The sequence below is a fragment of the Coffea arabica genome, chromosome 2c (assembly GCF_036785885.1).
Source record: "Coffea arabica cultivar ET-39 chromosome 2c, Coffea Arabica ET-39 HiFi, whole genome shotgun sequence".
NCBI classification, from domain to species: Eukaryota; Viridiplantae; Streptophyta; class Magnoliopsida; order Gentianales; family Rubiaceae; genus Coffea; species Coffea arabica.
In genome coordinates this window covers 4,865,113-4,877,975 of record NC_092312.1, presented here as the reverse complement: position 1 = coordinate 4,877,975, position 12,863 = coordinate 4,865,113, and the positions used below count along the sequence as shown (strand labels likewise).

Genomic DNA, 12,863 nt, shown 5'->3' with positions numbered 1-12,863 from the left:
TGAGAGTTCAAATAATATTTGTCAAATTTAATTGCTTTAATGCTCAATTTTTCTCCTATATTTCTATCCATTCATCATTTGTCAAAATAATTTGATGCTATGCATTCGACGGACAGTGGCCATTTTGGTCATTTTACACGGCGCGTAATTTTGATTGCACATGGCGTAACTTTGTTTGCACAATGTGTAACTTTAGTATAAAAATTTACGGGCCCCACACACGTTGTGAAAATAGATATACAACTTGTAATCTGGACCGTATATTTTTTTTTGCCAAAATCTGACCGTTGACTGTTCAGGTCCCTGCCCCTTGTCCGCATTCGACTAAATTTCTAGGGGCTCAAACTGTGCCTTGCACAGTTCAAGTAACTCTAGTACTACTACAAAATAATCATTTGCTTTTTTTTTGGGTCAGGAAAACAAGTGTTAAGGACATGATAGCAAAAGCACGAAATTAATCAAACAAAGCATTTTTTTTTTCAACTTCATTACCCTTCTCTTCATCATCATCATCTTCTTCTTCCTCCTCTTTTTTTTTTCTTTCCACATTTGGTATTTTAGAAAATCTCTTGTGCTTATTCATGAAGTGTTGTTATTGTTTGTTTATTCCGTGTGGTAGCTTAGCTAGGTGGGGCCACGAAGTTGAACTTGGTTTCATATGACCTGTAATAATCCTATATTTAATCTACCAATTCCACTGCAACACATGACACTTTCCCTTGATCATAGAGGAGTGTCACCCTTCGAACCTAAGTAAAAAACGAATTCGGAAGGCACGAGGCAATAGGATTTCAGGCTTCAAATGAAGCCACCAGCTCCCTCGTCTTCTCGAGTCAGTTTCCTGCTGAAAAAGGCCAGGGTCTCTCCTATTCTCCTCACCTTCCTAGCCTTCGTTGCCTTCGTCACCATCCTCTACAGCCAAGACTTGCGCTGCCTCTTCGGCCAATTTGACGACTCTGACCATCCTAAACACAACAAGTACCAAACCATCTCACCTACCAGTGAGTAACATAACAGATTCATCTTATCGTCTTTTCTATTTTTTTTTTTTTTCTGTTTAGAGCTTCACGAGCTGGAAATATCAATTGACGGATTGGTTTTGTTTGTTGGTTGTTGGCGTTGAAAGAGAAGAACGGAGGGAAGTTACCTTTTGCCATCGGAGAAACTGAGGAAGGATGTGATGTGTTTAGCGGGAGATGGGTTCGGGACGAGGTGAACCGGCCGCTGTACGAGGAATCAGAATGTCCGTATATTCAACCGCAGCTGACATGCCAAGAACACGGCCGCCCTGATAAGGACTATCAGTATTGGCGATGGCAGCCTCATGGCTGTACACTTCCCAGGTCACCTTCTTTTTCTTTTCTTTACAAATAACATATAATTAAAGCCTTTGCCGTACCATACTAGTGATTCTTACTCCCCCTCGATCTTCTCACGATCTCGTGTCTGGGTATTGAAAATGAATCATGCGGCGGATATAACGGGAATCTGCAGGTTTCCTTAATCTCTTTGGTAATCGCAACAAGAACTTGCGTTGCACTTTCCTCTTTTTAGTCTTTACCCTCTGTTTATTTTTTACTCTTTTTTTTTAAAAAAAAACAAAATCAAAATATTAGAAGTATTAGTTTTGGAATTCAATGTGAATGACAAAGTCCATAACATTGGGCTTTCTAGACTAAGTCCAGGTGGTTCTCGTACACTCTACGCGTGAGCACAGGTAGTAGGAGGGAATAGCTTTCACTTTTCCCATTTTTTTGACAAGAACATTTTTTGTTCTAGAAAAAGTTTCAACAAGGGAGAAAAATATTATATTGTCGGGAAAAAAGAAAAGCTACTTCTGGTACTTTTAACAGGAAAATATTAATTAGCTAACCAATTGCTACTAAGTCAGTAGAATAATTAGCTCCTATGCTACTAAGTTAGTACAAGACGAGGAAGGAATCCTTGAATATTCTTTTGATTAAGTTAGTAGAATTAATTAATTGTTTTGATATCAATAATATTTCTAACGTTTTTGTTAAAAAAAAAAAATCTTGCTAATACCATATGGTGGTGGTGTTCATGGTGAGCCGGTAATATGAAGCCGACGCAGTCGTATTTGGTGGATTTTGTGCCTACCATCCATAACTAATACTAGTAATAATAAAGTGATTCTCAACCTTGGCTTACATTACATCGCCACCTTTGTACGTATAGCGGTGGTTCAACCGTTCCACCCGCCTACTTGACCTGAAAGCCCCTAATCACTCACTGCAAGTCAAGGAAAATCCAACTCTGGATATTGGACCTACTTATAATAACGTGTATAAATATGCCAACTGCGATTTGCGGATTGGCAAATACTTTGACCTCTGGAACCGGTCTGCCTGAATTCCATGAAAATAGGAATAATATATTAAAAACTCTGTTATGACTTTGAAAATTACAGACTGCTTTCAACCAGTAATTTTTTCCTGATTTTCAGAAACATTTGTGAATTGTTAAAATCCCCAGCTATAAAAAAAAATTACTATCCATTATATATGAAAGTATAATATATGTGCGAGTAAGTCTCGTAGTTACATTGCCTGCTGCTGGAATCCTTAAAACTAATATAGGATGGGCTTGAGACTTATAAAAGATCTTGAACATGTTTTACAGTTTTACTACTATAATTTAATACAAATAGTTGTGTTGACTGATGAGTATGATTCTCTCCAATTTGCTTTACGGACCATCTCACTATCCAAATGAACAATAATCTGTTTTCAAACTGCAAGTTTAGCTGCGGTGTGCCAAGTTAATTACTGCCAGCAAGGAGCAATAAACAGTGTTTGTGCATTTTCCAAAAAAAAAAAATTGCAGTTTCAATGCCACGTTGATGCTGGAAACGCTTCGAGGAAAGAGAATGATGTTCGTCGGCGATTCCCTAAACAGGGGGCAGTATGTTTCCATGGTCTGCCTTCTCCACAGACTCATCCCTGAAGACGCCAAATCCATGACAACTAATGGTTCACTTACTATATTCACAGCAAAGGTGAGTTGGAATTACCAAATGCAAGCGCGCATATATATATATATATATATATCAGTGTACAAATGCTATGTAGTATTTGCATTTGTAGTGGATGACGATATGAGAATGATATATATATATATATATGTATGTATCTGTGCTAATATTTTAGCAGCCTTAATTATTTGATGTTGACCAGGAATACAATGCAACCATCGAATTCTACTGGGCACCGTTTCTCCTCGAGTCCAACTCGGATGATGCTATCGTACACAGAATATCTGATAGGCTAGTCCGTAAAGGTTCAATTATTAAGCATGGAAAGAATTGGAAAGGAGTTGATATAATGGTTTTCAACACCTACCTGTGGTGGATGACCGGCCGAACATTCAAGATACTGTATGTTAAACACTCCCCTCAATACGATTGTTGCTCATTTGATCGTTCTTGTTTTATGATCTAATTAGATATACATTTTTGTGAGACCTGATCTGAAAAATCTACAAAATCCGGACAACAGGCAAGGGTCTTTTAGTGATGAAGTGAAAGATATTGCGGAAGTGTCTACGGACGATGCTTATCGTATGGGAATGAAAACCATGTTAAGATGGATAAAGAGGAATATGGATCCCAAGAAAACTAGAGTCTTCTTCGCTAGCATGTCACCCTCTCATGCAAAGTAAGTACTACTACCATTACTCTCATGCGCACGTAAAAATTAGCGTCCATGTTAGAAATGGTATTTAATCTTTCGTGATCCACGGAATAAAACTTCGACATATATGTTATTGCATCATAATACAGAGGTAGTTACTCAACGTAAATTGATTTGATGACGCCTGTTTCAGAAGCATAGAGTGGGGCGGCAGTCCAGATGGGAACTGCTATAATGAGACCAAGCTGATAGAAGATCCAAATTATTGGGGTTCAGATACCCGGAAAAGCATAATGCAAGTGATCGGAGAAGAATTCAGAAAAACCAGGGTGCCTATAACGTTTCTCAACATCACGCAGCTATCAAGTCACCGAAAGGATGCACATACATCCATTTACAAGAAACAATGGAGTCCCCTCACCCCGCAGCAGCTAGCCAACCCTGTCAGCTATGCCGATTGCACGCATTGGTGTTTGCCCGGCCTCCATGATACCTGGAACGAGCTTTTGTTTGCCAAGCTCTTTTATCCTTGACTTCATCTTTTATCCTTGCCAAGCTCTTTTATCCCATTAGACATTTTAGAACTTGAATCTAAAATCTCTCGCTTACACTCTTTTCCCCGCACCATCCAATCATCTCAGTTAAACCCTCTTTGTACAGCACAAACCAATATAAGCGGCTACTCCCACACGTGATGATCAGATCAAAGATTTGGACGCAGCCTTGGCTTCTTTCTTTCGTGGAGGAACGTGAACGAAAGAGGTTGCTCACTGACCTCTCCAGCGGACGGAGAAAGTTTTTTTATTTTATTTTATTTTAAATACCTTACATTGTTTTTGTTCAAAGTTTTTTTTTTTTTTTTTTTTTGGTTTTGGACTTTTAAACATAGATTGTGGGTCAGAATTTTAGTTGGAATATTTCCAAGGACGAATATTGGGCCTTGGTGCGTCCTGTTTCACTCTCTCAATCAGTTTTGTACATCTTAAGGTTACGCTTGCCCAATGAAAATTGCATACTTTCATATGGGGGCAATCAGAAGCCTGGTATTTTGTTTGTGGAGTCCATGCTCTCGCAAGCGATACAGTAATACACAGTTTGGATTGGATCAGACAACTCATAGACATCAACCACCCGGAATGCTTTGGATGATGACTATGGGGCCCCATTACCAAAATCATCAGAATTAGTTGGTCCACGACTTATCCCCTTGCCCCATATGCTGTGATCTGTGAAGCGGGAGTGGAGTGAAAAGTTGGCCCAGAAGTAAGTCGGTGAATCCAGAATATAGAAGCAGTACTGCAAAATTCAATCAATCCCCGGTTCCCCACTGGAATAGTATATAATGCGACTCCGCACGATTGATTGATTGATTTTTTTTTTTTTTTAAATTTCCAAAAGATGGTGGATTTGGGAAGTCCTGATGAATCATCTCTGCAACGCAACTGGGGATTCAACAGGAGAGTTACGGCTGATTGGCTTCGTCTACTACAAGCGACTTTTGTGGAGTGAACAAATTCGATATCATTTTAACTCTTAAACAGCGGTGCTTGAGGTTAAAACTTAAAAGGATTCATTTGCAGTAATGGTCCTGAGCTTTCTTTCATGGGTCGTCCAGTCTTAATTCTTGGCATGCGTTGCTTGAATCGCTTATTCTATGCAGTAATGTGGTAGTTTGTAATGTATCACGTCCTTTTTGTCTTTGCCCGGTTTTCTTTTCCATAGTAGGATGGGATTATATAAAACTTTTGTCCTACAAACCAAACCAACTCAGATATCCATGGCCATTGTCAAGTGATGTGAAGTGTGTGTTGTGTAATGGGTGGGGGCGGAATGAGGTTAGAGCTTCTAGCAAGAGGCGCGAGTTTGAGAAGGAAAAGGGATCTTTATGTCATGGAGAAAGAAAGGGATTTTTATGTCTTTTTTGTAGCATTAATTTTGCAATTGATAGGAGGTTTAAGTAACATGAGATAAACCAGAAGTCCAACGCATCTCTCGCTCACGTGTTTGAATACATGATACGCTTTGGATTCGGTTTAGCACATCAACTCTTGAGATATAAAGAAGACTAGGGCTGTCAATTTTTCTTTGTATGCAACTACTGACTTTTTCATTTCAGCCGCGAATAGGGGATCAAAAGAAAAAAAAAAAAAAAAAAAAAGGACAATAATCCTGCCAATAAGATGAAAAACTCTATCTGTTAGGGAGAAATTTTAGATAAATCCTGGTACCCTCTGTTAATTTGATTGATTATCTCGTGGTTGCACATGGATTCATGTTAATTAGACATGGTGAATGAGGTGCTACTGTGCCATTAACTACACTTACCAACTTTTACTTCTTTTTCAAACTTTTGTAGGTTTGCCCTGTTAATTAAATGTTCATATATTTATTAGATTCCATGTGGTAGGTTAGTTTATATATGCAATGCTTCGTGCAGAAACCAGTTACTAAAACAAAATGAGCAACATACTACACATCCTACAACAAAGCGATATGGGGTATGGAAATTTCCTCTTCTTTTTTCGAATCAGCAATTTCTTTTGTTTCTGCTATTCATCAATGGATTGCGCTTTCATGCAACTTGGTGGTAAGCATCTCGTATGTTGAACTACCAGAAAGGAAGAATTGTTTACCTTATCACTCGTTCTTAGTAATGTCAACTTAATCTGCACCACTTGCAAAAAAAAAAAAAAAAATTATTCCACCAACTCTATTCTAGTTGTTAAATGTTGAAATTCATTCAAAGCCAAAAGCGTTACCTCTGTTAGATCTAATTACTTTTCAATTCAGATATATCTGTGATATGTTCTATATATTTTTTGTCATTGATGCGGGACAATTTTCAACTAATTTATTAATAATGTTGACTTTTGTTTTTATAACGAACAAAAAAAAAAAAGAAAGAAAGGGAAAGCAAATTGTAGTTAGTTGTAGTTTTGGATTAGCTCACTAGCGCCAAGTTTCACCACCTAATCATAGGGGTGGGCGCGGGTCGGGTACCCGCCCCATTCACCATTTGGTTGACCCGACTCGCACCTTGCGGGTCAGCCATTTTCTGACCCTTACCCGTCCCGAAAATCTGAAATAGGGTCGGATCAGCGGGTACCCATCCCGCCCTATTTATCATTTAATTTTTTTTAAAAAAATGATTTATACCAATTTAATTTTATATTTTACACATTCATCTAAGATTTAATAATTTTTTTTTCTAAAAAAAGGTTTCCTACCAAGAAACAAGCATATGAAGAGAATATAAGATGAAGGGAAAAAATTAAAAGAATTCAAAATCAATAAAAGTTTGAAATAAGTAGCACAATTTTTAATATACATGTTCCACATTAATTAAACTTTTTTCTATAAAATATAAGATCATGGCCTTTACAAATGAATCTTGTAAATAAACTATAGTCTCTCATATTTGTAATGCAATTTGTTCAATAAAATTACTTATTTTATAGTGTGTGTATAAAAATAAAAATAAAAATAAAATATAAATATGCGGGGCGGATCGGGTACCCGCGGATTTTTAATTATGTGATTCTAACCTGCCCCGCATCTTAGCGGATACCCGACCCTCTTTTGACCCGATCAAATAATAAAAATCGGATATCCTAATTTTCGGATCGGATATGACGGGTTTTCGGGTTAGCGGATAATTTTGCCCACCCCTACCTAATAATGCCTTAAAAAGGCAATGGCGAAGGTGAAGCTTTTGATATTCATTTTAGACAAATATTTGCTTATAAATTTTCAGATATATAATCACTGGCGGCACCATCCCTACATATCCAATATTCATATTGACAACGCCTACCGCAAATCAACAATTTAATTAGTGGGAGTAGGAGTTAATTTGACTCCAATGATCAGTCTATCACTTCTCAATAAATACCCACAACTGAAAATGTCTAATGGGTAGACTTCTGCTTCTTTTGTGTTTTAGTTTTTTTTTTTCGGCGGCGGTTGTTCATCTCCGTCCTTGGCTTCGGCAGTAGTTTGAAATAGTCATTCTGGGACTCAAATGGCACAACTTCTCGTAAATTAATTTACCACCATCAAGATAAATGAGTTGCGCTTTTAGTTATCTGGGTAAAAAAAATCTCTTACGCTCAATAAGATTAAAATTTTTATTTTTATTTTTTTTTTGTAATTTGTTTGTACAAGTAATCCGTAGAAGTCAATAATGCAGAATTTTTTTTTTCGGTTGCACATGGATCCCAATTCATGTTAGATTGGTGAAAGATGTACTATGCCGTTACCTTATTACGAACTTTTAATTAATTCTTGTTAAAACTTTGGTAAATTTTCTGTGTAAAGTAAATGTACATATTTATAAGACTCAATGTGGTGGAGTATATATTTTGGTGGTCAAGATGTATATATATATATTTAATGCTTCGTGTAGAAACTAAAGAACGAAAAATGAGAGACATATACGTCCTACACATCGATATGGAATATGGAAAATTTCTTTTCTTTTTTTCCGAATTTTTTCTGTTATTCATCACTTATCTTGAACTACCAAAAAAATATACCTTATCATTGACTCTTTGCAATGTCAACTTTGCACCTCTTGTAAAAGACCTCCACCAACTCGATTCTAATTAACTCGTTTCATCTTTTTCTTTTTTTTTTTTTTTGGTGCAAAAAGGACACATCTCATTTTTTTAGGGACAAAAATAAATGTGAGCGGAGTAATTTTTTTTTAGCTACAAATGAGGCTTGGCATCTTTACGCCTAAAAAAATGACTGCATGTGGGTGGGTCGCTTGGTGCATTCAAGCTGAAAATTGTTCAGAAATTTAGGTTAGGACCAAATATATGCAACATACTTAGTTTTGTAAGAGACACGTAAAGTGTGTGAGCATTTTAAAAATGAAAGACGAAAAAAAATTCATTTGACGAAACATGAGCAGAGCGATTTCTCCTCTCACAAATGTCTTGATTAAAAGCGAAGCTGTAGCAAATATTCATTTTAGGCAAATATTTGCTTATTATTTTTGGGATACACAACCACTCACACACTGTTATGTCACTAATCACTATCCCTGCATATGCAAAGCATCTAAAAATTGAGGTAATTACCACCATCGAGGAGATTCGAGTGTTTTTAATTTTCTGGGAAAAAAAAAAAGACCCGCAACTGCGCGCTCCAGTGAAGAGTAGATAAATGATACTATATCCCCATCCTCCGGTCCAACTTGTAACAGGATGAAGAAAATGAAAAATGGTGATAGTAATCGACAACCAATAGTTTAATTGATAAAAACAAGGAAGTCCAGTCGCGTCCCCTGGGGTTGGAGATTATTCATTATTATTGGGGAGTACGCAACGCACGCAGATATGTCGTCTCGTGATTCTTTGGAAGCTAAATCACAAAAAGACAGAGGAAAGGAATGGGCAAGTAGTATAGGCAAAAATATTAGGCAAATGGGAAGAGATCGATCAATTAAAGCATTTGCTGCCCACTTGCACACCAACTTGCTTCCATTTCCCGTCTCCTTCCATCCTTCCAGAAGGCAGAAACAACAACACTACTAATTTTTTTTTATATATATATATCAAAAAAAAAAAGAAAAGAAATTGAGAGGCATCGAAAAGTAAAATACTCATAACAAGTTGCTTTTGTTTGGAGAGCAAGTTGGTCATCAGCGTCAACTTGGCTGTGTTGATTCTTCCACACAACACCCGCAACTAGCTGTACCTTTTTTCTTTTCTTTCTTTTTTTTTAATATAATAAATGTTCCATTCCAAGTTTCCAACTCTCCTCGCCCCTTCATCTGCCCCTCCCCTCCCCTCCCCTCCTACGGAAAAATCCTTCGGTTTTCATTTTTCAACCAGCAGCTGCGGCACTTAGCTACCACACACACACACACACACATATATATGTATATATATTACTACAACATGCATTAATCTGTCCAGATTGCACCGCAAACAATTTATCTAATCATCGTGTTTCACGAATAAAGAGCGCCGTGCCGAGAGTAGTTTTATGGATGAGATCTTATGCTTAAACAAATCATGATTAGCCCAAGGGACCATTGCATTGCAAGCTGGATTACTTTTTCTGAGTCTCGCAACAAGTTGCCCGCCCGGTATGTACCTCGGTAGTTTTCGGAACTTGTAAGCACAATTTCGCAACATTCCGACCGGTGAATTAAAAAAGTTCATGAATGTTCCATGCAAATGCGTTCAACAAATAAGAGCAGAGCTGCTTATGTTTGGATGGATCGCCAATTGGGTAGCAGTGGCACCATACTAGAATTTAGAAAAAAAACGATATAAAAAAATGTTCTCTCGATGAATTCAACTCACAAACAAATGTATTCAGCACTTAAACTCAACTCAACGGATTCAGATCCTAACATAACATATTATCTGAATTAATTTAAACGAAACTAACTGAATTTTCTCGGCAAAACTTGCTTCCAAAATTAAGTGGTAAACTATTCACTTATCACTGAACGTGATATGCACTCAAATGTATTAGATTTAATACTTAACAACTCAATAACTTAATGAATTCAAACTTCTGATTTCATATTTCAATATATATATATATATATAATCTCATAATTGAATTACTTGGCCCTGCAGCGTATATCCTGTCCTCTATACGTACATCTAGGCCAAAAAAAAAAAAGAAATACCAATGGCCTGACTTTGATTCCCACATTGTACGTTGTTAGCTTTAACCATAAACCAAAAAAAAAGGAAAAAGATATAGTACCATGTAAGTGAATGTTCATCATATACTAGTGTTAGATTAATCCAGAGCGGAGGAGGACGTCGGTGGCCAAAATATTAGAATATTTCCGTTTAATTTGAAATCTAGAAAAGAATACTCTTGCCAAGGTGTAGGAGAACACCTAATACAGTCCCTGTACAATGCATACTAAAAATTAATCAACGATATTCATCAGCACTGACTGCTGTGTGAGGCTAAGGCGATGGTAGAAATCATTTCTAAAGTGGAATTGTTACATATGAATGAATGTAAAGAAACACCTAAAGAAGAAAATGGAAGCAGGGAGGAAGGCACTGTGGATGGTGATCAAAACAGATAATTAGGAGAATGACTGTGACAGTGACATAAACATCTAACACATATCGATCGATGGTTACATGGTCGATGGAGGAAACAAAGAGTTTTACGCTCCGTACTACATATGAATATGAGTATGATCATCAAGAGTGTTTGTATCAAAGCTATCACCTTCAAACTAATCATCTTGCGAACCAACCTCAAAGGATTCATCAGAATCCGACTATCAATCTACCACTTTTCTGTTCTGGGCTTCCATGATCTACAACACCGTACATGAAACACAAAAAAAAAAAAAAAAGAGAGAGAAAAACTCTGTCCATCATCAATCAAAAATACGAAAGAAAGAAAGGAAAATAACTCAAATACACAAATAATATAGTAGTTTAATTTAGTGGTCACGATGATTTACTGTTGCTTTTTTTGGCCAAGTTCTCCGCCATCTGAGCCAGCGATTGCAAGTTGCACCGCACAATGGTATCGACAAAAACACAAGTTTCCTCCTTGGTGTTGCCCGGGGGTATATCGACAACGTAGGATTCAACCACCACTGTCCCACTATGGTCCGGCGTGGCGTGGAGAGTGGTGATGGACCTATAATTGTGGAGCCTGTGTTCGCCACCCACAACTCTAAAGCTCATCACGTGCCTTTCGTCGTCCAGAATCTCCAGCCGCTCGGTGCTGGTTTCCGCGGGGAGACCAGAAACCACGTGCACCTCTCGGAGAGTTCCCACGTTGCCGTCTCCGACGATGACGTGGCAGCTCTTGAGGAAGTGCTTGTAGGCTTGAGGGTTGTCGAAGCGTCGCACCACGGACCACACGGTGTCGACAGGAGCCATGATGGACTGCACAGCCGCGGAGCAGCACTGGTTGGGACCCACCGCGTGGGTGTGGCAGTGCAAGACATTCTCGGGGACAGAGATGGGCACTGGAATCACCCACGTGGGCTGGCCGTGTTTCTGAAAGTTGATGGCTGCCGCGGCCGGGCTGGCCGCGGAATTGGTGGTTGTAGGAGGAGTGATTCTGTGGATTTGAAGGGACGAAGGCATAGGCATTTTTTTTTCCTATTCTTTTTTTTTTTTTTGCCCCCCTCCGATGGCTCCTCGACTTTTATCTGTGTATCTGTAAATGAAGGAAGTGAGAAAGAATAAATGAATGAAAAAAAAAAAAAACAAAGCAAGAAACCAAAGAAACCAAAATCTAGCTGCTCTCTTTGGATGGTGGATGATGATATATATGAAGAACTGACGCTAATGGATACATATATATACGGTGGACAGAGAAGGGAAGTTAAAACTAATATAAAATGTTTGTCTAGTTGCAATACTTTGATCTTTCCTCGGAGAACTTTTACGCCTGGGGGTGGGATGGAAGAGAAGGGTGGGGATGAGAGAGAGAGAGGGAGAGGACTGTGTGGGGGTTGGGGGGGGCGGGGATGTGGGGTTGGGTGTGGGGGTTGCATTTGATTTGATTACCAAACAGCTTACGCCGGACCCGTGCAAGTGGACGAGCAAGTTGCAACTTTGTCTGTTTGGAGTTTGGACAGAGTCTTCAAATGTGTAAAGGCCCATGCTCTTTCCTTGTAATTACGAGATATGCCAGGTTAGTTCGTCATCCTAGGTTTGTTCGATGTCGAATGACGAAAATGCCCTCAGAAAAATAGCAAAGACATTTTATAAACCCTAGGCGCGTGCTAGTCCAAGAAAATGAATGGATTATCTTTTTCATATTAAGATGCATATCACGACAGATATATATATATATATATATACATGTAGGTGTGTGCATGTATTTATCTGAAAAATCAATAGTTACTATTCTCTCTGTCCATTAAAAGTGTCATATTTTTATTTTTTGGTTGTTCAAAAATATTTGTCATATTTGATATTTCTAACTATTTTACACTCTGAAGTTTTTTCTATGTTCTTCGTTAATGATGCATGAAGACAAATGTGATGGACTTGCTTTCTATTTTTTACTTTGAACAACACATAATTAAGGATAAAAGTGTAACAAAAGAAAAAACTTCTTAGTGGAGTGTATTGTACATAAAAAGCAAAGCAACGTACCCCCAAGTATGATTAAATATATGGGATGGATGGAGTACTTTAAATGAAGGAAGTTATTATTAGAAAATGTGCAGTAGTTAGTGCGATGAAGTTCTGA

General features: G+C 37.9%; 2 protein-coding genes across 2 annotated transcripts; one reads left to right on the top strand and one right to left on the bottom strand.

The window, feature by feature from the left end:
• The first annotated feature begins 580 nt into the window (after positions 1-580).
• On the top strand, positions 581-4,682 carry LOC113725338 (protein trichome birefringence-like 33). Its single transcript, XM_072073780.1, has 6 exons — positions 581-1,001; positions 1,127-1,343; positions 2,845-3,016; positions 3,195-3,394; positions 3,516-3,674; positions 3,844-4,682. Exons 1-6 carry the CDS (start codon positions 803-805, stop codon positions 4,181-4,183), a joined length of 1,287 nt encoding a protein of 428 aa, XP_071929881.1. The 5' UTR covers positions 581-802; the 3' UTR covers positions 4,184-4,682.
• A 5,907-nt stretch (positions 4,683-10,589) lies between these two features.
• LOC113730307 (abscisic acid receptor PYL4-like) lies at positions 10,590-12,124 on the bottom strand. The gene is made up of 3 exons (XM_027254926.2): positions 12,025-12,124; positions 11,110-11,819; positions 10,590-10,959 (listed from the first exon to the last, which is right to left on the bottom strand). Exons 2-3 carry the CDS (start codon positions 11,750-11,752, stop codon positions 10,910-10,912), a joined length of 693 nt encoding a protein of 230 aa, XP_027110727.1. The 5' UTR covers positions 11,753-11,819; positions 12,025-12,124; the 3' UTR covers positions 10,590-10,909.
• Between the last annotated feature and the right edge of the window lie 739 nt (positions 12,125-12,863).

Excerpts from the sequence above, each read along its gene's own strand:
- LOC113725338 (XM_072073780.1), top strand. The coding sequence starts at position 803 with ATGAAGCCACCAGCTCCCTCGTCTTCTCGAGTCAGTTTCCTGCTGAAA. Across the intron at positions 1,344-2,844 it reads CATGGCTGTACACTTCCCAG|TTTCAATGCCACGTTGATGC; the intron begins GTCACCTTCTTT and ends AAAAAATTGCAG. Across the intron at positions 3,675-3,843 it reads ATGTCACCCTCTCATGCAAA|AAGCATAGAGTGGGGCGGCA; the intron begins GTAAGTACTACT and ends CGCCTGTTTCAG.
- LOC113730307 (XM_027254926.2), bottom strand. The coding sequence starts at position 11,752 with ATGCCTATGCCTTCGTCCCTTCAAATCCACAGAATCACTCCTCCTACA. Across the intron at positions 10,960-11,109 it reads CTTGGCCAAAAAAAGCAACA|ATCATGGAAGCCCAGAACAG; the intron begins GTAAATCATCGT and ends ACGGTGTTGTAG.